This window comes from Nylanderia fulva, unplaced genomic scaffold (assembly GCF_048542155.1).
Source record: "Nylanderia fulva isolate GAGA-0341 unplaced genomic scaffold, ASM4854215v1 Scaffold11, whole genome shotgun sequence".
Taxonomy (NCBI): domain Eukaryota; kingdom Metazoa; phylum Arthropoda; class Insecta; order Hymenoptera; family Formicidae; genus Nylanderia; species Nylanderia fulva.
In genome coordinates, this window is record NW_028189302.1 from 3,661,273 (window position 1) to 3,688,458 (window position 27,186).

Sequence of the window (27,186 nt, forward strand, 5' to 3'; positions counted from 1 at the left end):
ATCTCCTAGTGCAAATAAACCGCGCGAATGAATGGCGCGGCATGGGGTCCGTGACCCGTACAGCGCAATATTTTTAAGCGGTCCGCTCTCTCGTCTGTGTGTATTTGGGCTCCAGAACAGGAAGATATCGTCCTCAAGACGGCATCCGGTCTCCCTGTGGATTTTCATTCATGACTTCAGATTACAGCTGTAGCCTACGAAATATATTAGTCTTTGATGATTAGTCAAGTTCGACAGTTTTAACTTGATTCATCTATCTGATGATATCGTCCTCAAGACGGCATCCGGTCTCCCTGTGGATTTTCATTCATGACTTCAGATTACAGCTGTAGCCTACGAAATATATTAGTCTTGGATGATTAGTCAAGTTCGAGAGTTTTAACTTGATTCATCTATCTGACGGTCAAATAAATAAGAAAAATTCTTTTTCATACATAAGCACGATATTATTATTTGACAAATTATTATTTCTTGCAGGATTATCTGCATGGCTGCCTACAGCAGATCGAGGAGATGATCGCACAGGCCGCCCACGCGAGCACCGAGAGCTCCGGAAGCGGAAGCGGACACCAGACAATGAGCACCGGTGTCACAAGCGCGCCGCAGAGGCCGCTGGGGGACCAAAACAATACGAGTCAGGAGAAGATATTGGAGCACGAGAAAGCGGGCACGCCGACCGATGTCAGGGACGTACATTTTTGAAAACCGCAGCAGGGGGACACTCCGTAGGAGCCGACACACCGGTGAGTCTCACAGCCGAAGAGGAGAAGTTGCCCTCCAGCGAAGAGGACGACAACGATGATGATGGACAGCCGGCGAAGAAACGAAAGATGATTCCAGAAGAGCAACAGGACACGCCGGAAGAGAAGCGTGACGAGGTAGCTGATTGTCCTTTGAAAAGAAAAACTTCTCCCGAAGAATCTCGAGATCGAACCTGATCGCTCGCTAATCGCGCGTTTGGTTGAATGGAAACTGCGACACGAATTATTATCGTTTATATAAACCAAAAACAGATAGGACGCATTTTAAGCGAGTAGGGGATGCATTTTGAATAAATATGAAGTTTATTTCGATATGTGATTGACGGAACGTACTTATGCGAGAGAGAATTTTTTATGTTCTTGAATTTATACATATTTTGCGAAGGTGTGTGCAGTTGTGTACGTACATGTCCTAGATGGATTAAAGAACTTTTTTTTTCCCCCACAAGCATAGTCCAAACAGTAGTCCAAACTAATATATCAATTATTCAATTATGATACATTTATATAATACGTTCATCATCGTCGATGATAAATTTTAATAGTACTTTAAAAGTTTATTTTCTTTTTTTAAATCGCTTCAAGATTTGCAAACTGTGACAGGGAACATGGTTAGTTTATTGATTTTAAATTGAAAAAGTAAAAATCAAAGTACTGAAAAGCAAATAAAAATTAACAAAGACGAACGATTGAAAATTGTAATGCTCGAGATGATGCAAAAATTATTTGAGGGGGCTGAGAATCACCGGGCGATTTATTTGTGTCTTTACACTGTTCCGACGTGTGTTGCCCGTGAAAGATGAAAAAAATAATACAGAAATCAGAAAGGCGTTTGGGGGAAGGCAATGCAATACGCTTTACGCATTTGTAATTTTATAATAGGAATGTATATATATTATAACTAAGATATATATATATATACACACACATATGTATATGTATGTATACGTGTATATATGTACATGTATATATGTTTATACATAAATATATATATATAATTTTTAGATGAGATAAGAAATTACCGAAAAACCGAGAACTAACGAAAAATACGACAACGTAAATAAGAGGGTATTTGTCTGCGTAAGCATTAAAACGAAAAAAAATTTCACTTAGTCATATCCAGAGTCATTTAGCATTTTGTACATATATAATAAGCGTACGAATAAATGAATATATATATATATATTATATCGAAAAAAGTATATCTATATATATACATAGATATAGATGTAATCTGATGAAAGAGAGATAAAGAAGATAGTACCAAGGGTCGTCACAAATTAAATGCATGATAAAAACGAAAAAGTGAGAGATAACAATCGGTGTAGAAAAGAGATATTAGACCGTGTTGCTTACAATATTAAATTAGAGAACGTTTACACACAATAATGAAATAATTTAAGAATTTGATTAATATGTGATTTACTTAAATGGAATGTAGAAAAAATTGCTTGACAATCAAAATAGCCAAGATTGCTTTATTTCTTTTAATTTCTAAAGATGCCTAAACATAAGGTTCAAAACGATTCGGTCGATTTCAAATGATTATATTTTTTTAAGTTTATAAATATGTAACAATTAGTAATGTATCAATTAAAAAGTAATTATAAACTTGAAAAATAATAGTTTGAAATTGGAAAGAATAATTTCGAATAACCATGTACATTATATAGAATATTTCAAGAATGAATACATGCAGATATTTTTAAGACGCAAAGGTATTCGTTTCTTCGTAAAGATACTAATAAACCGAACCGTGTCTGTGATCTACAATGCGAAATAGTGTGTTGTCTCTTGCAATTTTTTTTATCATGCGATAAAATGATCCAAATTATTTCTAATTTTGTAAAGTTTCACTAAGGTTTATCCAAATGATGAGCGACGCAAGTCTTTATATATATCGAAAGATTATGGCGCGATCCGCCTTATGTTCGCTTATCCCGCTCGGTTCCTAAGAAGGGTTGTGTCAACCCCTTCCCGCGTGTACGTAATATTGTAATGCGAGCGTGAAAAGAATGAAATGTATGCGTGTACAGCTTTTACTACAGCTTCGTGTGTACGAAAACGAGTGGACGAGAGAGAGAGAAAGAGAAAGAAAGAGAGAGAGAGATAGTGAAGGCAAGCAAAAGAGAAAGAAGGCGTTGGGAGAAGAAAAATCGAACGAAAAACCAAAAAAAGAAAAGAAAAATTGACTTCTCCCTCCTTTCGAATGTCGTCGATATATAATAATTCACGATATATAGATTATATCAAGGACGTTCACATAGACGACTGTATATACGTGTAGGTAGATAGGTAGAGAGTACGATTAAATAAGGTAACGCGTAGTAAATTTAAGGGAAAAAAGAAAGCGACAATGAATGCAAAATATTGAATACGATGTATCGAGAAACGAGAAGACACGACTTGATGATCGTGTATCGAAAGTATTTTGTACGAAATCACAATGAAAGGAAATCGAAATCTGATGGTTTCTTCGCTACGTCAAGTAATGTATTGTCTAGAAGAATATTTTCGTATCTTTTAAGTGCTGCTGTAAAAAAGATATCTCGCTCGGATGAATTCATGTTTAACTCTCAAACATATTTCATGCGGGATTGTTGCATAAGATATAGATCATCCCAAAATATAGTACGAGTAGCAAATTGAAGTCATTAAAAATGACATACACTTGCTACCTGCGAGATTATTGATCCTGATCGTGTCAACGGCGATACTTTCTGTGATTCTAGACAATACCCGAAGTAACGTGGCGAAGTGAACATTCATCGTGTGTGCGAGAAGGAATACTGATATCCAAAAAATAATGGAATTGCTAGTACTTAATGAGAGTCTCAAAATAAAAACCGGTCTCGAACGGGGAGCTTTGTCGTCTCGCGACAAGTTTTATGAATAACGAAGGCCGTCGTTGATCGACTTTCAAAATCACCACGAATTCGCGTGGATAGAATCAAATGTGTCAAATCAAAATCGGCGTCCTGGAGGCTCCGAGAACTCTCGTGTCGCGAGTTGATTCGAGCGAAGACGCGAAGAATAAATGTATATATATCGGAAGAATGAATCGCACAAGGAATGCACCACTGTGCACGAACTCTTGTGTGATTATATTCAAGGATCATTTAAGCACGCGCGAGTCAGCTCGAGCAGAGAAGCAGATCCTTATGCGAATCGCTCGAGTTTATGCGCGAATGTCGAGTCGGGACTGGGGGATTCGACAGAATCCCGAATGTGCCACAAAGTGGAAACTAGTTAGTACGTAACAAGAAATGTCAATTAACCAAATCTTAGTACAATGTAATCGGAGTCGAATAATACGCAAAGATATTACGCGGGAGATCTGCGTGAGATCTCTTTCATTTTGTTTTCTTCGTTTTTTTTCTTATCTTTGCAATCGTGGGAGATGTATCGTCATTAGCGAACATGAATTAATCGATTCGACAAGAAGAGATCCGCCTCCGTCGCGAAATGTATGTTTAAAACTTTGAATTAAAGAAGGATAATCGAATATATACGATGAGCAAAGAAAGGATGAAGAAGCAACGAGAAATTGTTTCCAATAAGAATTTTTTTTTAAACATATAATTATTTAATCATACGGAGAAAGAGAGCGGATAAAATTACGTTAGTATATAAAATTTTTACAAAAAAATTAAATATTTTCTTTTCTCAAATCAAAGAATCCTTTATTAAGTATCGCGGAATAAGTATTTGAGAATTATTAATTGCGCCCTATTTTTATATTTAAAGAAACAACGGAGGAACGCGATTGTATTCACTTGTGGGGTCGCGTATGTACATATATATAATTAATATAATATAATTCAAAGAGCGTTTTTTCTTTCTTTTTTTTTCTTTTTTTTTTTTTTTTTAAAGAAACAAAATATTCTCTCACCGTGTGTGCGATGATTTATTATTGCGCGTTGAGTTGAGATGTAATCCCGCGTAACGTCGCAGGTTCCTAAGGAGAGACAGGTTGTTTGAAAACGAATGAGAGATTGTGGGACGCGTGTTTAGCATTTAAGCAGCGAAATGTATATAGCGAAGCGATAGTTGAAGAGAAAATATCGATCTATAAGAAGTCATTGTAAGTAATTCAAATCATTTTATTTCATTAACTTTTCATCAACTTCAGAAAAGATTCTTTGATATTCAACAATTCGGGAAAACTAGATATTAACTTAACAAAATATCGTTTAAAATAATTTTGTTTGAAATATCTTGAGGAAAATTAACAAGAATCAGTTATGAGTTTGGAGAATCAAGATCGACAAGAAAAGAACATTAGAAGGAAAAAAAAGGAGAAATAATTAAGCTTGGAGCTCGATGTAAATAGGAGCGATAGTAAATCAGCGAACTAAGTTTTCTTTTTTTTTTTTTTTTTTTTATAAGGACGAGAGAATTTCGTCGGAAAATTTGAAATCGAGCCTCTTAAATAAGGAAAATATAATCTCCCTACGTGCGATCTGCATAAACGGAAACTGTACTCCGATTATCAATTCATTTTATGTTAAGTATATGTACACACACATATACACAATCGATGAGACGTGTATATGTCACGTATATTTTTCACGAAAGTTTTCACTGGTCTATTAAGACCGGTCAACTATTTTTTTTGTCTCTTACTTGTTTTTTTTTTAAATAGTGCGCAATAGAATACCACTGATATACCTCAAATCACACTTCGCCGAGATATTCATCAAATGTCTGATGTATCCAATCATTACCGTAGATTTTACCGAGTCAGAGGAAAATGAACATTTATAATGCGTTATTTTTAAAGCTAGCACGTAAATTACTTCTTTTAATGCATAGATGAGAATTGTACTACGTAAAGTAATCCGACGTCTGTGTACATATCTTACGCGTCCTCGCGGCAACGCAAGATTGAAAATAAACTATCGGTATTTTATACAAATGCCATGTGTCTCATTACTTAATCATCTTACCGTCTCTCCTTTGTATTAATCAATTTATCGATCTTTTTATTAATTTACATGTCTTCATCTTTCTTGAAGTGAAACGAAAACACTGGAATTAATTTGCATATTTAAAATTTTAAAAATTAAAATTAATTAAATTTAAAAAAATTAAGAAAGAAATGTAAAATTTTTTTTTTTAATTCTTTGGATAATAGTTTATATTCTACTCTGTGTGTGTACATAATAATATACCTTACAATATATACATCTTAAATAATGCATGCTTTGTAAAACTTCTTATACACGAAATTTTAATATAATTCATACATGTATATGTATATATATACAATACGGCAACGATCTTACAATAATGAAGCTACGAAATTACTGCAATGAGTATTAAATCGGTGTTTTAATTATTGAGTTCAGGAAGTATCGCTGCCGTGTGTCCTTGTATATTGACACTGCTGAAAAGCACTTCATATTTTTACAATTTTGTACTCCTCGAGTTTATTATAAAATGCATATATCACTAATGACGAAAAGATACATAATTCGAAGTATATGTATAAAAATTTGTCATGAATTTTCTGATCGCATGTAGGATTACGACTCTATCAACGAGACGCGAAATAAATCTGGATACGAAGTAGATATGATTTAGACATTTATGCAAATAATGCGCTAATTAATTATTACTTATAATCTAAAATGATCACATAATATCAGCTACAAGACGCAAGAGAGTTCTTTACAAATAATGCTTGCATGTTACTCTAACTCGATCGAGGGAAAAATTATTTTACATAAAGATAACATACCGATCTAAAAGACTTAACTTAAAGTATCGTAAGACTAATTGTAAGAGACGAAGAAAGGTTTCATTATTTGCTAAAGGAGATCTAAGAATCGGCGTTCATAATCGTCTCTCGATGAGTAAGAATTTCTTATTTATATTAGATATATATACATACATATAAAATTAAGAAATTCTTATTCATCAAGAACCGATTATAAATATTCCATTGTTAGATTTTGAGATTTGAGACGATTTCTCTTAGGCAACATGTCAATGACTGGCTGCTACAATGATGTAACTTGATTCAATAATGATTTGAAAGAAAAGATCTATTAGTAAAATAAAGTTTTCTCTTTTTAAATATAGTGCAAATTATAATATAACTGCATCATTACTTATAAAATGCACATGCTAGTCCTTGACGATATAACATCAAATATGTATAATTACATTTATAATAATAATGAGAAAGAAAGAAAAGAAATATACTCTTTTATATCTTAAAAATATATTTTTTAAACTTGGCTCTGATATTAGATTCTTAGCTCCTTGTTATTACATAATTCTAATTCATGAGGTAAATTTATATTGATCTTCATCAATATATATTCTATTCACTTTTTGAATAGTTGCAAATCTTTGGGATAGACTGTGTAATCTCATAGCATGCAAATATCGAAGCACAGCCATTAAAAAAAAGTATTCCTATCTAGTAATCATTACTTAAGATTACTTATCAGATCATATATGTACATAAATAACTTGTGATAATTTTCATAAGATTTTAAACAATTTCTTATCGCAATAAAAAATTGTCATTAATCCGCATGTATATATAAGTGATCTCAAAAAAATCTGCATGCAAAATAATGACAATGTATAATATTAAAGAAACTTAATAACTAATAACAAAAATTAATACATAATGCTACTGGATAAATGGGATCACATCTTTGGTATATGATTCGTCACTAGTTTAAATATTTTAACAAACTCCATCTTTATCGCATTAATATAATTATGGCAAGATAGGACCAAATATATTTTAATTATATAATTAATTTTTATCACCGACAAGATATTATCGTAAGTTTCAGAAATAGGACGAGATCTTATTTAATATCTAAATCTCGCATTATCTCTCATCATTAATTTGTTGTCATAGATACATATCATATAGCTACATCTCCATAACAGTCTTTAGTTTTAATATTAAATCTCTTTCAATTTTTCTTAATGATAAAATTTGTCGAATCTTTTATCGTCATATGTAATAACAATTGAGTTCCTCACGTGTCACTGTTTAGAATTAATTGGCTTTTCTATCAATTAAAGGTATGTTCCTGTGTTCCTATTTACAAAGAGCTCTTTTAATCATTTTAATTTCGTCAATAATTAAAAACTCTACGGTAACAAATACATTCTTAATATATAACATTGGAAAGCTTGACATGACATTCTTACGATTATAAATATTTCATAATTCGGAACACTTATTGAAGGAACACGGAGACTATATGCAATCGATACCGTTTGGCAAATACTAACATATACTAGAGATTCCGTGAGTCAGGCTCTTCTCGAGGACAATATGGAATTCGCTCAACGGCTCGAGAATATGAACGAGGAAAGTCAATAACGTAGGATTTCTTAAAAAAGAATTTTCCTCATACATATCTGTTGTGGAACGCGCATCGCTCATCGGACGCAACATTGGATGTAAAAGCTGCTCCCTGAAAATTACATTAATGATTAAAAATTTAAATAAAACACGAATCAAAGTAGATAATCTAGATATGAAAATATATATAGGTATATATATATATATTTCGTCGAAGATATTTCGTAAATTTACCTCGCTGCTAAACAGATAAATAATTGGAATTTTCCATCTTTCCCTAAAGTCTGACTAAACATATTAATTTGATCAATGAGGTGACAGTAACATCTTAAAATTGTAAATCTTTGGCTGCTTTGCGTATATCCTCTTCTATCTCGATTAAGTCTTTGAGAATATTCGTCCATTTCCTCCAACAAAGAAATCTCAAAATTCTCTTTCACGCGCACTGCAATAGATTCAATTTTCAATTATGATGTTGAAAAAAAAATATATATATATAAATATAATATTTTACATAGGTATAAGTAACCCTAAATATTAACATATAAAATAAAATTTGAAAATAAAATACATATTGTGGTTTAACCACGCATTAGATTATAATTTGAATTAATATCTATTTTAACTAATAAAAATAACGAATGTATACACAGACGAATACAATATATAGAGACAAAGCAACGTGTGTATATTCCAATATATTTTTTCCTAATATGATAAACAATATGATAGACTTACAGAGATAGTCCCATACGTAGAAATTTCTTCCGAATATTCTCTGATTTTTAAAACCAAATAAAAATATTTGTTCTAAAGACGGCACGAGACCACCCTCTCCGCACAATAATGCTGTCAAAGAACCGTCTTGACACTCTCTTCTGTAGTGGTATTTGACTATGGCATTTACAGCTTCGCCTACATAATATTATTCCACTTAATTTTTTTATATAATTTAAAATTTTTAATTAATTATAATAAAAAAAATTATATTTTATCTTATCAATATCATATAAACTTTTTGTCATTTTTCAATATCATTATAATTCAACAAGACTTTTTTAAAAATAATTATAATATTTTGCATATAATGTTAAATATAATTTTAATTAATAACTATTTTAATTTTACTAATGAACAACGAAGGTATATCAGATGAGTACAATATATAGAGACTAGAGACAGAGTCACCAATTATATTATTAATTTACCGAGCATGTGTTGCAGTTCGACTTGTGATAGTATGGGCCGTCTGGGTATACTCGGAGATCTACATCTCGGAGGCGTGGAGCACGATTCCACCAATTCCTCGCTGTCTATGCTTCGCGGTACTAAAGCACCCACTAGTAAACGTTCGGTGGATCCGTCGTCTATTCCTCTACCAAGCCAACGACCGCAGGGAAATTTAAACGTGTGTCCGGTTACTTCGTTTCTCACTACAACATGTTCCACCATCCACTTTGGCGATAATCCAGTATTGTCGTGTCCAATTCTTAACGTCGACAATACGCCTAAATTTTTATGCTAAGAAGAATGAAAAATATGTATAAAGATAATTATAATAAAATTTATTTATTCTAAAAATAAAACTAGTTTAATGAATTTAAATAGAATTTTTAATTTAATCAATTTTTTTTAAAGAAAAGTTAATAATTCTACTTAATAGAGCATTAAGTGATAGTGATACAAAATAAACTTACATGAAATACAAATTCTAATGCTCCTTTCGGTATGGGTACGGGATTGGTTTCACAAAGTGTACCGGAAATAGCGATCCAACTATTAGCCGAAGTAGTAGCAGCACTTGCCTTTCGGCTGGGAAATATCACAACTCGATACGGTAACTTGGTCGTTGGATAATTGTTCGTAAAGCAGAAATAATCGACCGCGTTGAGGGTCAAAAGATGATACAGGAATTGCTCTTTCTCTTCCTCACAGCGTAAAAATGCTGATCGTTTATACTGACTCCTAATAAGCCATCAAAAGATTAATTAATTATTTTAATAAATATGTTAATAATTATTTTAATAAAACTCAGAAAAAATCAAATTTATTATTAATTACCCACCATGATTATGAAAGTAATCTAAAAAAATATGCAATTGACATCATATTTTTTAAATATTTTTTTATACTCTCTTGTATCACTTCATAATCATTGGTAAATAAAAAAATATATTATTTTGTATATTATTTATTTTTATACGTGATTATTATTTAGCTTTATTTAATAAACTATCGGATATTATATATCGCTAGTACTATCACACGTGAAAATAATCATATTATAATCATTTCCGAAACATACCTCAATAAAGCACTATCCGATAATAATGTTTTCAAATGACGTGACAGCAATTTTTTCTCAAGTGCCAATCGCACCCACGCTCTCGCATATCCAATGTGTGTTTTAATATCAGTCATAGCTTGTACGTTTCGAATGTCGAAGATTAGGGAGTCCGGAAGAGGCCTTAAGTGTTCTGGACCGATGGTTTTTCTTTCACCAGGAGATTTATGTTTGTCCGCACCTCTCGTGGGCGAAACGTCCGTTTCCAATTGCAAATTGGATAAATCTGTCGCAATATATAAAATATTTTAGCTAACAGACATTTCTCCTTCGAGTCAAGCAAAAGATACGAACAAAACAAGAACAAAAACAATATTTTTTTGGCTAAATAGTCATTCGTTTGATTGTATTCAGTACATACTTTTGCAGGTATAATAATATGCACATGCAAATCCGATATCATGCTTTATATAAACTGTCAAAAATACATATGTACACACGTACACACACAAAATCTTCATATAATTTATAAAAAATATCTCATATACATATAAATGTTATAATAATTTAACATGCATTTGTTCCATAAAAGATATCACAAATATATTCCTTTAAGCAGGAATATTACAATAATATAAAATAAAAAAATATCCCTATAAATTAATTTATATTATTGAAGTGTTTATTAATCGAGCACATTTACGAGCTTCACAATACAATTCAAGAAGATGCAAAGATGCAAAGAAAAAAAATCATTATTAACACTAAGTTTAGTTCGCGAATATTTTCCTTTTTTATGGCAAGCCAATATCAAGGCTTACCATTCCAATTTTCCTTGATGTAAGAAGCAATTTCACTAATACTTTTGCCTCTCAAAGATGAAACCAAACGGTCCGGTATTCCGAAAAACTTATTCGGCGATTTCTTCGCTAATTATAACATAAAAAGAAATAAAAGAAAGAAAGAAAAATTAAAATTAAACTTAAAGATAAAAAAACAATAAACTTAATAAGAATAAAAAAATAATAAAATCTTGCGTTTACGATATATTGTTAACTTAACTTTATATTATGCGCTAAAATATCTCTGTACTCAAAAGTAACACGTGCGGCGCAGCGTAAATACGATAATATGGACTATATTCTTTGGTGGATCACTTACAAAACTAATAGTGCAGGATATCTACGTACGAAGAACTAATCTCTACTTTTTATATAACACTTTTTATTATAAAATGAAGACACGTACAATCGAGTCGCTTCCGGAGCACGGACCATGCTAGCGCTGCATTTCCGCAAAATAGTGATATTTAATTTGCGATCGATGAATTACTATTCTCTGTGTGTTGTTTATACGTATTTATATATTTATATTTACACAAGAGAAATATGTATAAAATACTTGAAAATATATTAAATCATATATATATATATATATATATATATATTTTTTTTTTTTGCGACGATTAAGACACATGCATATCTTACCAGGGGAAAGAAAGTTGGCGTCTATAGACTTGGTCGTATCGTTACATTCCTCCGATTCTTGGTACATGGTTAAATGCGACCAAAGAGCGCTTTTGCCCTGCTTGTTTTGCAGCCCGTGACTCCACACTCGTTCCAATAGATCACAGAGACTAGCGACTAGAGTATTCTCCTCGACATCGGACAGAGACTCACCTCCGTGACCAAGTGCGACAGCTTCTGATCCCATTTTCTCCACCAACATCCTCTTTGTCTTGGATTTACAATCCTTATCGAAAAATAACGTTCTTGTAGCGATTTTGCAATTTTAATAGTTTAATTTTATATATAATATATAAAAAATATGATTACTATATTTAATTAATAAAAAGAACTGAGATAAAAAATATTCAATAATTGTGTTTGTAAGAGCGAATACCTTGAGCAATTTTTCTACGAATGTCCAATTAGCTTGCGCTATTAAAGCGGGACTCATGTCCGCCGAGAGTTTAGTTTGAGGTCGAGGTGACTGAGATTCTTGGGGAGTTACAGGCTTTCCATTAGTTTCTATGGATTTCATCTTGTATTTCCATTGTGTCTGTCCTCTTCTGCTACTGTAGGCGAAAAATATTGATTGAGAAAAAATCTAGTTTTATCATTATTAATCTGCATCACAATTTATAAATACTTGCTAAAGTACATTTCTAAAAGATTTGAAGTAAAAATAAATCGAGTATATAATTCGAAAGATTTTTTCAAAATATAAAAACTCGAATTTGTTAATTAGATAAATTAATCACAAATTATAAGAACCTTAAAAAGCTTCATCATTCTATTTTATTTGTAGTAAAACTTGTTTCTTACCGAAGTATACTACACAGGAAGCATAAAATAGGGATGCAAACATTAATAAATTTAAAAGTGGAAGAGATTATATATTATATTCAATTATAAAATATATTGCGCGAATAATCATACAAACCTTTGAGCTGGCTCTTTATTTAGTGCGACGTTATCTAGTAAAGGAAAACTACGAAAATACGCGGCTCTATGGGGAAGAATCTCCGTAGGTGGATTCGTCTCAAAGTCTACATTGGTTAATCTCTGTTCGAGTATTTGTTGGGTATCTGCGATATTTGTGCAAGGTTCATATCGCATTGAGCGTATGATGCTTTCTCCGACTTTCTTTCTGAAATACAGAAAAGATGAACTTAAAGAGTTTTCTATATCTATGATGTTCTATTTATTCATATAATAGATAAAAATCGTTAAAATCTCAAATAGAAAACATTATATATTAATTCGTTAAGACTTACTTCAGAGCAGAGATTCTTTGGTCGAAAACTTTAATATTACAATCGAGTTCGCTCCACGTGGACATCACTTTGCTGTCAACGAGAGAGGCAAACATCTGCGTTTCCAGGAATCTCGACAAAAACGGCAGATGCTGCGTAGGCTGATCAGATAAAAACGTGGCTTTGTCAAAAACGTGCATACTATCCCTATTATTTATCCATTCATCTTTGTCCTTCAACGTAAAATAATTTATATATTAGAAGTTAATTTTTTTTACTTATACATATGCACATCTTAATTTTTTATTTTTCAGAAACATATTTTTCCGTACCTGACTTGGTTGGATAACAAAATGTTCATAACTAGAAAACATTTGTACAAAACGATTCAAAAAAATCTTTCTAATAGCATTATTGAAAATGAGAGTCTCTCGATATTCCTCCTGTGGCGTGAGTATTTTTTCCGTGGTATCCTCTGTAGAATCAATATCATCTACATTTACTGTAATCAGAAAAATCGAGAATTTAAAAAGAATGTTTATTATAACATATCTACTAAACATTAAATATCAAAAATATTTTGAGCGTTACCTGATCTCTTAACGATATCTACTATTCTTTGCAGATTATCCGATTGCGATTCCGATTCCGGCCGATCCCAATCTAAGACGTCGTGCAGAGAATGTTTTCTCCGAGGAAGATGAAAACCAGAACCAGGAAGCGTCAGACTACTGGTCATGATGTCACCGTTGTAATAATTTATGACCATGTTATCAGTCCTAGTAAAGTTTTTATTCAGTTTAAATATAAAGTAATATTTTGATTTTTATTTTAATTAAAAACAGAAATTATATATAACTCACTTTTCTGAATGTGGTACTTTGTACTTGTTCAGAAGCGCTCTAATCTCAGCAATAAACTGCACTTTATGAGGAAATACAGGTAACTCTTCCGGAAATTGACTACTTTGCTTATCTATATCTACATAACAAAGGTTCGCCTGTGAACAAACACGATTAATATTACACTTTGTTAACAGTAAACAATTACCTTGATTTTTCACATTAACAGACTACATATAATTCAGTATCAATAAAATATTAATTATTAAATGAAAAAGAGTTACATCCTTTTTTTTATTCAAAATATATTTTAATTAAGCGATATGGGAAGTAAGAAAAATTCAAATTGTTTTTCAATTTTTAAATGTATGAATAAATCATTATAGATTTAAAGTACTGCACATTTGAATCTATATTATTATTAGAATAAAAAAAAAGATGTCAAAACAAAAATTGTCAAATATATAATTATGCAGATTGCATGATACACGAAGGAATTTAATATTATGTATTATTATTTACTTAGATACAATTATTTTCTCTCGAATACAATAAACGAGAACAAAATGCAGAAAAGAATTCTACAAAAACCTACTTCGCTAGCAATCTTCAATACGCCGCCTTCGCTTTGCGCATGTAGACCCATTATGAAGGGCACCGGTGCATCCAAGAAGTGATGCAGACTGGCGGGTAATATTGGCACGTAGACGTGTTGCCAGGAGAACGGAAATAAGAGCGCCGTTATGCATTCGGATACCACCATCAGCTTGTGAAAATCAGTACTCCTCAAGAGAACTTGATTCTCCAACAACACGCACTGTGAATAACTGGAGCAGGCAGTCTGCGCCTAGCCACGTGAATACCTCCTTGATGGGATAGTCCAACATCGGTAGCTCCAGCAACGAAGATGGTTGATAAATAACCAGTTCCAAAGGTGATTTCGCTGGTTCATCGTTAGGTACGTAAAACTTCAACGATTTGCCGGGCAATGGTACCGGTACGTTGTACAGAAGGTTGTAGACGTAAGATTCTAAGCTAAGACCAGGTCCAGGATGTCTAGGAACACATCTGAAAATTTCGTTGATTATTAATCCTTAATATTATATTATTGTTATGTATGATATAATATATATTATATTGTTGCATATACATTTTGTTGGTTGATCGTGATTTTTCAATGATATAATAATGATTTTATCGCTTCTAAGAAATTCTCAGATTTTAAAATATAACTACACAGCAACAATAAGAAGAATAACTCAAGATATCCTCGCTAGTCTGTAAGTTAGTCTCGAAATATTTCGAAGAAATCGTATAAGCATTTAGAACGACAGTAATGCGGTCCATATAAAGCGTTACGCGCTATATGAATTTTAATATGGCCATAGAACAATAATAGATATACAGCACAAAATATTTGTAGAATACTTGTGGAAGGTGTTATGACTGTTAAGATAAATTATAGTTAGTGCTATTCATATTTCCATTATTGAAAATATGAAAACAATATCCAAAAAAAGACATTAAAAAATTGATAATAAGAAATAAATAAATAAATAAACGAAAGAAATAAATTATATAACTTTTTTAAAATAAATGCTCTTTAAAAATCCAATTCTTATGTTCATCAGTTGACAAAATTTAGATAATTTAATATATAAAATTATTATTTTAACATGTGTGTTTTATAACTATATAATTAATATTGTATAAGACTTCATCATATTATTGTATATTTTTTAAAATATTTTTTGAAATGTTTTCTTATATTTATAAGTTAATAATTATAAATTATAAATTTTAATTAAAATGTAAATTAAATTAAAATTGTTAAAATAACATTTTAAATCTGATATGCAGTGTTAAATATTTATTTTTACTGCATATCAATAATTTTACACTATATATGGCATAAAAACGTAATTGCATAAAGCAAAAAGGCTGTGTTATTCGTTTTAGAAATTTATAAAGATTTGTAAAAGATTTCTTACTTATAAAGATTAGTAAGGAACGTCTTTGCCGCGAAGAGATAAGGCTGTTGGCATAGTAAGGATATTGATTTGGTCACTAGCAGCTTGTCTTTGATAGAATCATAGTATCCTAATGCAGCACCAGGTGAATGAGCTGACAATTTAAAGTGACGTGGTAACGATCTTGTGTTATGTCCATCCTGGCCCCTCCTCATGCTGAAAAATCGAACATGTTTTAGAAATGTCAATACCGACAATAATTTAAAGAGTAACTGAGAGAAAATAAATAGATAATTAATATATGTATGTACGAAAAATAGACGTATTATACCTTTCACGAATTGCAGAATTTTCACATTTAAAATTTCTCTCAATAAAAATTACACTAAGAGAATTAGAAGAGGAGAGAATTTTTTATAACATTTTACCGCAAAATTATTACAAATTTTAGCATGTTTGGTAATAAGTCGAAAATTACTATGCTACATTGTAAAACTTATATAAATATTTTATATGTTTATCACTTTTTTAACATTTCTATTTAAAACATTTAAAGAATCGAATTTTTAATATAGTTTTTAATATATTTTGAAATTATTGAAACTTTACTATATATTCTAGTAAAATTAATCAAACATATTTTATATTTTATTGTGCGGTAGATATTAATATTTTTTGTTGTGATAAATATTAATCAGAGAAACTCTTATAACATTCTTCCACTATCATATTGGCCCACGATTATCAATTCTAAGAGATTATAAATTCTAAGAGAAAATTCTCTCTGTAGATATATTTAGAATTTAAAACGAGAAAAATTGAAATGTTTATCTAGGAAAAAAAGAAAATAGAAATGTTTTCAACATATCGAGAACTCTAGAACGTTAAGAAAGCGTTGATTTTTGTATGAAAAAAATTACAAAATATACTTATATATACGGAAAATAAACGTACGTAGGAGGCGTGCCGTTCTGACCGCTGCTGAGCTCCGTGATGTGCATCGCCTGTAACGTTTGCATTGCGGCGCATATTTTGCGATTGCGGCACTCCTCGTAGAAAACGAGGCTGAACCCATACGTTCTATGACCGTCTTCTTTCGTCAGGACGAAGGAGTGGAAGGTCGGCTCCACCGAATGCTTTTGAGTACGAAAGCGCAAACCGCTTGGCAGACAGAGCTATTATCAATGTAATCGATAAGTTACTCCCCTTGTGACTGCGCGACGCGAATGTTCTCTGATTCTAATTAACAGCAGAGAATATCGCTAAAAACACTTCGAATTTACACATGAACATCCGCAGGATTTTCCAGGAGAGGACATGATATTAACATTTTTTTGTTTCTTATTTTTTTCTTCTTTCTTAATTTTTTAAATTTAATTTTTTTATTTTTATTTTTTTTTAATTATTAAATTGCAAATAAATTCCAGTGCAAATAAAATCCAATGTTTATTCAAAAGGAGAGCAATGCTTAATTTTTTTATTGATTCCAAGGAGACCTTCCCCTGCGGACGCTCATGAATCTACAATATCTCTCCATGTGGTATAGAATAAAATGTATGTTTTAACAGAATAATTAATTTTATCAAGTCGAATAAACAAATCAGTCGAATAAACAAATACTTAGATATTAATAAATATAAAAATGTCTATTCAGCTATTAAATTCCTCGCACATTTCAATAGCCAGATAGCGAATAATATATGTATAAAATTTAATATATAATATTAATATATAAAATTCGAAATGAAATTACAATTAGCTAGTTAATAGTTACCAGAATAAATATACGCACCATGCAAACAGCATGTTCGTCGAAGAGATTCCATGGTACCGAGTCTGGATAATGTCCCAATACTTTGCTCTTGTATGCTCGATCCAGAGGTGTGCACTGCAATGAATCACCTGCGAAAACGATAGATCTATATTAATATTACTTCGATCCTGAATATTAAGTATTATTTGTAGCAGCTTACGAAAAGAACATGAGTCTATGTAGCAAATAACGATATTTTTCCATCATTTTCCTGGATCTCATTTAAACGCGAAGTGACTGAAGAACTGCACTCGTTCTCCATAAAAATCTGACATAAAAATTATAGCTAAACTTCTCTGGAACACAGTTTTCTTCGTAAACACGTAGTGAAAAGATTTGTGATGGAGAGAAAAGAAAATGTAACATAGAGCTCAATCTTTGTGAAGCGAAATTCCGCTTGGAAATTCTCTCTCGCGAGAACTATCTTACAACAGAATCAGCAAACTGTTATCAAATACGCCTGTGCGATCCTCTCGGACCAGACTTAAATAAGACACGGTCGTAGAGACCTTGGCACCAATCCAACTACTTCGAAATACAGGAGTACTTCTGTATTGTATAAGGTTAATCGTTTGTGATCAAAGAGCCCCCCAAGAATGGCGAATGATGAATCTACTCTATAGCAAGATGCGAATAAACTAAAAATGAAGAATAAATTATTTTATTAAATAAATCCCAGAATGAGCGCTCGTTTTTTTTAATAGTAAAGATAGAAAAGTCTATTCTCGACAAAAAGTATAGAGCTTTATGAATCAATTTTATATTATAAAATTTAGAGAAATAAAAACAATATAGATATTATATAAAAAGTATAAGTTAAATAATATATCTAAAAATATAATACGTAATTATAATTTATAAAAAAATCTATATTTATAATATGTATAATATAAATGCGTATTTTAAATTACTCATCTAAACGGATTATATATATTGTAATAATATAGATAATATAATACTAGTTGTATATTTATATATTATTTTATATATATTTCTTTTGGGAAAAATAACTGTATTATATATTAAAGATTTGATACTATTTAACTTTATACTATTTAAGAGAGATAGAGAGAGATACTTAAGATAAAGAGAGAGATACCTAAAGTTTAAAATTTTATTTCAACTATCAAGATAGATCATAATCAAAATAATAATAATCAGAACTAGGGAAAATTAAATTCGAAGTATTACTTTGTATGTGAAAGTCTATTGTAAAGCTTTATATACCAACGTCTAACTTTCTTCGGATTAAAGCTGGATAGAACATTTGAAGTTCATATTCCGAGTTAATTTATGTGCATTTGAGAATCCATTCTACAGAATAATTCTTGCCGTATGCCGTCTACAGTAATTGAATCTTACTTTAAACAAATACAGTTGTGTTCTATCTTTTTTGTTTCCTGATTGAATTTGCTATACTTTCTAAAGCTCGTTAAAAGAATAATATAATTCATAAAACATTAAGTATATTACTTTATTAGCATTTTTTGTATATTAATAAATATTTAAATTTTATGAATATTAAAATATATCTATAATATCTGTAATATATTTCTAATTTAAATATAAATTAATATAAATATTAATAAATACAGTAATCACATATTCTGTCTAAACATATTTTATTACGTTCTTTCATATATCAACAAATTATTTGCAGAAAATGGAAAATATCTGACAAAAATCTTAGTTTATATAATTTTTAATAAACATTTTAAATACTTTGTACACAAAGCATGAGACAGTGTAAGAGATAAAATATAAACTTTATGAAGTATATTATATGTATATACATCTGAATAAATATATGTATATACGTATATAGAATTTTTATTTTAATCTGTGATCTTTTAATAAACGTTATCAACCAGCATGTAAATATCAACAGTCAATCTCCGGTTGGAAATAACATTCACAGAGTAACGATGGTGATAATCGAGTAGAGGACGATTGAGTCGGTCTCATCGCCGAAATCACCAGTTTCCATTAACAGGCCGATATCCTTTTCCCGATATTTTCATTTCCCATCTATACACATAAAGTCTCCGAATAAACCGCTGTTCACAAATGTTTCAGCCAGTTTTAGTCTTTTGTGTCCACTATTTTGTGTATTTTTAGAAAACTGCACAGTGCAATCATGCGAATATTTTCACTTTATATATATATATATATTTGCGCTGCAAGTTTTTAAAATATTAAAACAAGATATTTGTTGCTATAATAAATTTCAGTATATGATACATATATAATATATTGAATATTTGATTTATGATTATAAATATAAAACTTAATGTTTTTATTTGCCTGTATTATTATATATATTTAATTATCTATTATTATGTTAATGCAGAAAATTTTCCAGAATTTTATGGCATACCGTTTTACTATTTATTAATAAAATATTTTAATTTACAATAAAAAATTAATAATAAATTTAAACAGAAGTAGATAATTTTTCGCAACCATTTTTATGTGTTCAATTCACAATAAAATAGTAATTTAGTTGAAAAGTTTAGTCATGTTAACAAATTTTTCTTTCAGTGTATAAATAATTTGTTATTTTCAATAATTTTTCGTATATTAACTTGCAAATAACGCAATTAATAATTCTATAATTCAAGCAATTAATATTCTCATTAATTTTTTTACAAATAAGACATTACAATATTAATAAAAGAATCTCTTATCTGCATGGAGATGTGAGAACTTAAATAAATTACGTGAATTTTAGCATTAATATTCGTAGCTATATTTTTCTGTGATTGTAGCACTATAAATGTTAAAAAATTAGTTCAGATGAGACTTTTGCTTCCTATTCTTACATCTACAACCGATTCTAAGAAAGACTGCGCAATCGAAATTACGAAATTTTAAACTTCGAATTTCGAGCGTTTTTAAGCGAAGATAGATCGATATCGATTGTAAAGAGAAAAAATTTAAAACTCAATCCACTTTGAGATATTTCAAATTTGCATGTGCAGTCTTTTTTACAATCGTTTGTATAGTTGTGTGTAGTGATTTTCGTTTCGTTTGTATACAGTTACACGGGTTTAAATTTGCAATTGTTTAAAAAAATGGTCAATAGTGAAATTTGTCAATATTAAAGATTTTTCATATCTGCTCTTTCCAGGTGATGCAGACTAGTTTTTATTTATTTGTATGTAGAAATCGAAATCGAAATTTATATATTGAGAGAATAAAAAGATTTAAATAATCTTCAAAATTGACGAAAATCTATGATCTGCTCATCTACGATCTATTTTAAAATCATTTCATGTTCCTTCTGAAAATGAGTCTGCAAATCCATTGTTATCGTGTTTAAGTGAGCGTAGAAAATTGTTAGCCAGTCCTTCAGTTAAACACTCGTAGGTTTTAGATCTGTTTATAATTTCGTAGTGTAAACTTGTGAAGTTCACGTGTATATGTACCTGAGAAAAACTTAACACAAAACTTACTTTCAACAGATATTTAATTATCGTACGAATATTATATATATATATATATTGCAATTACATCGTTCGTAAAATTTGTACTTACAAATTCTTTTGCTATATCTCCTCATTACGTCAATATTTTGTTAAAAATCCAGGATACACATGGTTATTCATACTTTCTACTCTCGTATACGCTTCGTTGCCAAGATGATTTCTTATTACGAATATAGTTGTAATTATATTCTTACGTGCAACAATGTGTGCGATTACTAACGGTAATAAAACGGGAAATCTAAAGACACGCGCTGTTCTTAATTGTCTCTAACATAAGTTCTCTTTTACAAAAATAATAATTTATAAAAAATCTATTATTATAACAAAAGATTTATTAAAAGTGTTCAAAATTCTCCTTTCAAATTCTTGTAATATATTATGATAACTTATTCAAGTTTTATATCAAATACTTTTTTTCTTTTATATTATTTGAGTCGTATCAAAGTATTTGGAAAGTCATTTTGTCATCAAAAATATAATTTCATAACTTGAAATTCTTTTTGCACAGAAATATAGTTGGAAAATTTTCTTATATATGGATTTATTTATTCCATAATAATTATAATTGTATTATAATAATAATCGTATTATAATAATTATATTAAAATTCTTTTGTGAAAATTTTCTTTCACAAATCTAGTGATCTTGTTTGTGAACAGCTCGCGTACTTGCTTCCCAAAGATAAACAATAAACGAACGACAAATATTATGCATATACGAAGTAGTTATATAAGATGCAAGAGAAACAAACCAGGCGCGACAAGAGAAAAAGAAGAGTATGTCCGAACAAGAAAGGGAGAAGGGACAAAACGAGCAATAAATGACGATATGCTTCTGCATCATGGAAAGTATTGATTCGAGAGCATGGTGCACACATGAGGCTACGGACAAACGAATATTTTCTATGAATCCGCTTATGGCACGTACACGTGCACATTCGCCCACGCATACTTATAAATGTATATATCAACTGCATTGATGTCACGCGACAGTTAAAAAGAAGCGAAGCAGACTTTTTTGTGAAGTTGTATATGTATACTCAATATAAAGTAAAAATGTAAAAGAACCATACATAAAAGTTATACTATATGAAAATAAAAATAAAAAAGAACTATACATAAAAGAATTTACATATTTAACAAAAATTTATAATTAATTAGCAATTAATTAGCAATTCAACTTAATTATTGAGTTATTGAGAATATCAAGATTTAAAGGTTTTTAAAAATAATTTCTTTAAATAATTCGTAACACGCGGTGAAGAAATTTGGAAGTTACACTTAATGTAAAATAGAAAATTAAATAAAAATTAAAAGATTAGGAAATTTTCATAAAGTATTAATAATATTAAAAGATATATAACTTGCACTATATGAAGTTTCATGGCTTATATTTAAGAGCATCATTCTTGAATGAATCTTATCTGCAGTCATAAAAAATTATCATTGACCCTTGCACATATAGTATAACTTATCAGTATAACTACATTGTATATGAAATTTTGATTTAACAAAGAAATTTTAATACAAAATTTCTTTTTTGCGAAAACATAATTGAATAAATATATCAAATTTAAAAATTATTAATTAAATAAAATATAGAAAGAAAAAAAGATTTAGGAATATTTATTAAAACAATCTTGAATTTCTCTCATCCAACAAAAATTATGTATTTTTAATTTTTATTACTGACCAACGAAATTTCCACGATAAAATAGAAATTATTTTATTATATTATGTAATTAAAAAAGAACAGGCTTTAATTAAATTCCCTTGTGTTAATTATTAATAAAACACACAAACATGTACCTATGTGATTTACATTAAATTTATGTATTATATGATATTCAATTGATATATTTCACAATTCTTTCAAAAATATTTTACCGCACAAAATTGAAAAAGTATTTCTAAATTTTATATAATTTTAAAAGCAAATTAGATTTTGGCAATTAATTAAAAATCTAAGAATAGAGCAAATTGTATGTTTTTGGTTTTGCTCCCATGTTCTATCTAGAAACTTCCCCGTCGTCCTGCTCGAATAAGTCGCCTCTCCCCTTCTTGTGAGCATATATGATGTCATCGCATGTGGGGTCATTTGTACATGAAGGGGCTACTGGCACTTAAGTATGCGTTTAAAAGGCGGAAACGTGATTATATAGGACCAAGTCGCACATGCACATAAGCACAATAAACCTTTCTGTTTCATAATAATTAGAAAGAAAAAATTCATTTCATGCCTAAGTAATCAATCTTTACAAAAAAAAAATTATTTTAAATGCAAAATCTTAAGAGTATAGTAAATGTTAAATATATTTATATTTCAAAAATCAAAATTTTTCAAATATAAAATTTCTTATTTAAGTATTATTTTTTTCTTGCAATTTTATTCACACACAATTTACACAAATTATTATTATATTGTACGTTTCGTGAATAAAGTGATATTTAATGAAGTATTTCTACAACTTTATAACGATAAATGTATCGATAACTGATCAAAATTATCGATATAATATATAAATATTGTATAATTATTTTATAGTTTGTTAAATTTAATATTTCGTACCTAAAATATCTCAACTACAATAGATTACATATTTAAGGGATTATGTGTAAATTATATGTAATTTCTAATACAGATCATTGGACATATGCAAAGAAGGGTGAGGCCCTAAATGAAAGAAATTAAATATGAGAAAAATATCGACGGTTAATATTATATTTTTGTAAAAAAGGAAATTGTGAAAAACTAGTTTCTATAAAATAAAAGACAAAAAGTTCATAGAAGCTTATAAATAAAAAAATATTATTATTAAGAACTATAAAAATAAATAATTAAGAATTACAGTAAATTGATTAAAATAATGAAAAAAAGCAGTTCAGAAATATACGACACATTTAAATATTTTAACAATTATATCTATACTTTTTTTCTTATCGGTATCAGAAAATTTACATTTATGTATTTCATCTTGCAGCAAGTAATAGACTTGTTGCAAATAAGAAAAAAAACTCAAAGAAATGTTTATCGATTTATGTACGTCCGATGAATAATACTTCTAACAAAGAGTCGCTTAGACAACCGAGTTATTGTATTCCTTTTAAAATGAAAATGAGAAACTGGGTGAAGTATTATGCTTGAGAATTGCTAGATATTAATATTTGAAAATGTGCAACTCGGCAAGTTTTATATAGTTAGTCAAAAGAGAAATCAGCCATATAGATTAATTAAAGATGGTAGATTAATTTAAAAAAAAACAGGAAGAGAAAATAATGTATTCTGTAATCATATATTGTGCTAAAACGATAGTACACATATTAAATAGATTTATTAATTTAACAGATTTCTATTAATAAAAGCTATTATTTAAATTGTAAGAATTAGATTTATTTTTTGTTTGTTTGTTGAAGTCATAAAAAATAACGTTTTTCGCGAATACAAATTTTCAGATTTAAATTTCTATTCGCGTGAACAATCATATGTAATGTAGTGTATAATGACAATTTTTCATTAAATCCGAAAGAGAATTTCTGTTATTTTTTCTAATTAATTCATTGTTATATTATTCGCTTCTAGGAAATTCTTTTACGGAAATATCCTATAATAAAATTGAAACATTGTTCCCCATACATGTAAACTTTGACCTTATTCTCAGGGACACGCTATATCTCTTTTTATGGGTATTTTTACACTCCTGATCTTGGAGACTACTAATCTTGCAAAGAACTTATTGTCAATGCAAAGATCAATCTTATCATTATCAAATAAGATAATCAAATTATATTATATACATATTGTTACACATCGTATTAAAAATAACAATTTCCTCGGATTTCAATGAAAATTTCGTAATAGTTTTAAATAAATTATATAACGTTCTTTTATATTCTTATTTATCTAATAATAATTTTCAAGATTAATTGATTTTGAAACCTCCAAAAGCAGGTCGCAAATAATATATTTGTTCACGCTGGGATCCCGAAATTCTAAGGACGATGTTGGCCAACAGCTGACAGCAAAACAAGTAACTCATCGTCACGAGATATAAGTGCCTTTAGTCGTGGGGATTCTCGAGGGAACCTTTTTCAGTAAAACGATCTTTTCGCGGAAAACCGTCGCGCACGGGAGAGAAAGACGACGTTCTCTCAGGAGGATGCTACACCCGCACATTGTGTAAGGCTCCCCTACTACGGACGATGCGTACATACGGTAGCATAAAAACGACAAAGAGAGCCAACGGGATCGACCGCGCGGTCCATTTCGCGTACTACGAATTCAGCTATTCCTCGCGAGAAGAAATCAAATAATAAACCTTCTCTTTATTTACAGTAGGAAAGCTGGACTTTCTCTATTCATTGTGTTCTGTACTTTTTCCTTCCCGAAAACTCAACTTTATTTCATTTCGAATGCAGAAAGTATGAGAAAGTAGAACTAAACCGCGAATAAACTTTTATTTTATTTTTTTATTTTTTTTTTTTTTCATTTTATGTACTCTATTTTCGAAACTTACTTTCCGTTTCGTTAATATTAATTTTACGATGATTTGCAAAAAAAAATATTAATTCACAAAATTTAAATAAAGAGTTCGACTCGGCGCAATATCTCGTATCTTTAATCCACTTTAATTCGCTCGAAAATAACATTTGGTAGGGCAATTAATTCATGTATAATAATAATACCGTCTAATTAAATTGCGAGTGAGAATTCCATGAAGATCTTTAATAATAATTAAAACTTTTATGTTAAATGCTCTCACATCGTGTAAAGCTTAATGCTATCACATTGGGAAAGACTTAATTATTATTAATATTAAAATTTATTAAAATTAAATTATTTTATTATGTAGGAATATAGTCGCGCCCTTCACTTTGTATACGGATATTACAGATTTTATCTTACAAATTTACAGTTAATATTTTTCTCGTCTAAGTTATTTTATTATATTTATGGTTAAACTATTATTATTTAAATAATGTTTTCCCTATTATTACCAGAAGCTTGTTTTTTCTAACAATTGAACTTTACCTCAATATAAAATATACAAGTATACATATAAATGCACATACATATACATAACCCCTCTCCATCTCTCGCGTTTTATTGCCCACCGAAAATAAAGAATCGCGAGATATAGCGAGAAATAAAAGGAATATCAGTGTGCGCAAGGCAAATGAGAGACACTTACCGAAGTACTTGTCGGGTTCCAGGCCGGAGTCCTTGTCCAGGCCGCATATGACGAAGTAATCCGCGAATCGTTGCGGATGTTGCTCCGAGCCGCGCGTGATTCCCAAGCTCCCGTTCATCTTTCCTTCGACGCGCAACGACAAGTTGCGACGACGCCGCTGCTGCGCGACCCCGCGACAGCTCGTCACTTCGCACCCTTACACCCCGGTCGTCTTCACGAACTTGACTTCCACATCGCGCACCACCGACGCGAGACTGTCATTTCATGTCGTCGTCGTCGTCGTCGTCGTCACGCCGAGACAACAGCTGAGCGAGCGCACGCGACGCGCACGAGAGACAGGGCGAATGCACTACCGAGCGCTGTACAGCGCAGAGTGAGCGCGGGTCTCCCGCGAATAATTGATCTTTTACCGCGCCGCTTGAAGTTGGCCGAGAGTCACTGCGCACGCGCGTCCGCGCGGCGCGATTATTTGAATTCATTTTGGCACACTCGTGGATTTTTTCGCGTCTCGTGCAAATCGTATACGATCGAGAAATATATTTTTCATGCTGATATATACAGTACCCTTCATAATTTAAGTTTGGAAACACCTCACATTTTACAGTTAAAGAATTGCATGCGGCAGCGATCTATTATAAATAAAAATGTCATTTAAATATTTTACGTTTATTTTATGATTTATTTATACAAAAAATCCTACACAGATCTGTCAAAAGAATCCTCTTAATTTAAGAGAAAAA

General features: G+C 30.4%; 2 protein-coding genes across 2 annotated transcripts in view; one reads left to right on the forward strand and one right to left on the reverse strand.

Moving 5' to 3' along the window:
- Positions 1-5,679, forward strand: part of CycD (cyclin D) — a 39,483-nt gene extending 33,804 nt beyond the window's left edge. The window contains exon 5 of the mRNA XM_029318720.2: positions 478-5,679. Coding sequence (XP_029174553.1) covers positions 478-702 — 225 coding nt within the window. The 3' untranslated portion in view covers positions 703-5,679. The remainder of the gene's footprint in view (positions 1-477) is intronic.
- On the reverse strand, positions 4,863-26,824 carry pns (DENN domain containing pinstripe). The gene is given in 20 exon segments (XM_085486420.1): positions 4,863-8,215; positions 8,338-8,548; positions 8,842-9,018; positions 9,312-9,624; positions 9,801-10,068; positions 10,409-10,673; positions 11,209-11,316; positions 11,875-12,139; positions 12,290-12,464; positions 12,833-13,039; positions 13,167-13,378; positions 13,478-13,647; positions 13,737-13,924; positions 14,009-14,145; positions 14,583-14,804; positions 14,806-15,055; positions 15,979-16,173; positions 16,912-17,132; positions 17,750-17,859; positions 26,447-26,824. Coding segments are annotated over 20 exon segments (4,002 nt in total). The 5' UTR covers positions 26,565-26,824; the 3' UTR covers positions 4,863-8,025.
- Between the last annotated feature and the right edge of the window lie 362 nt (positions 26,825-27,186).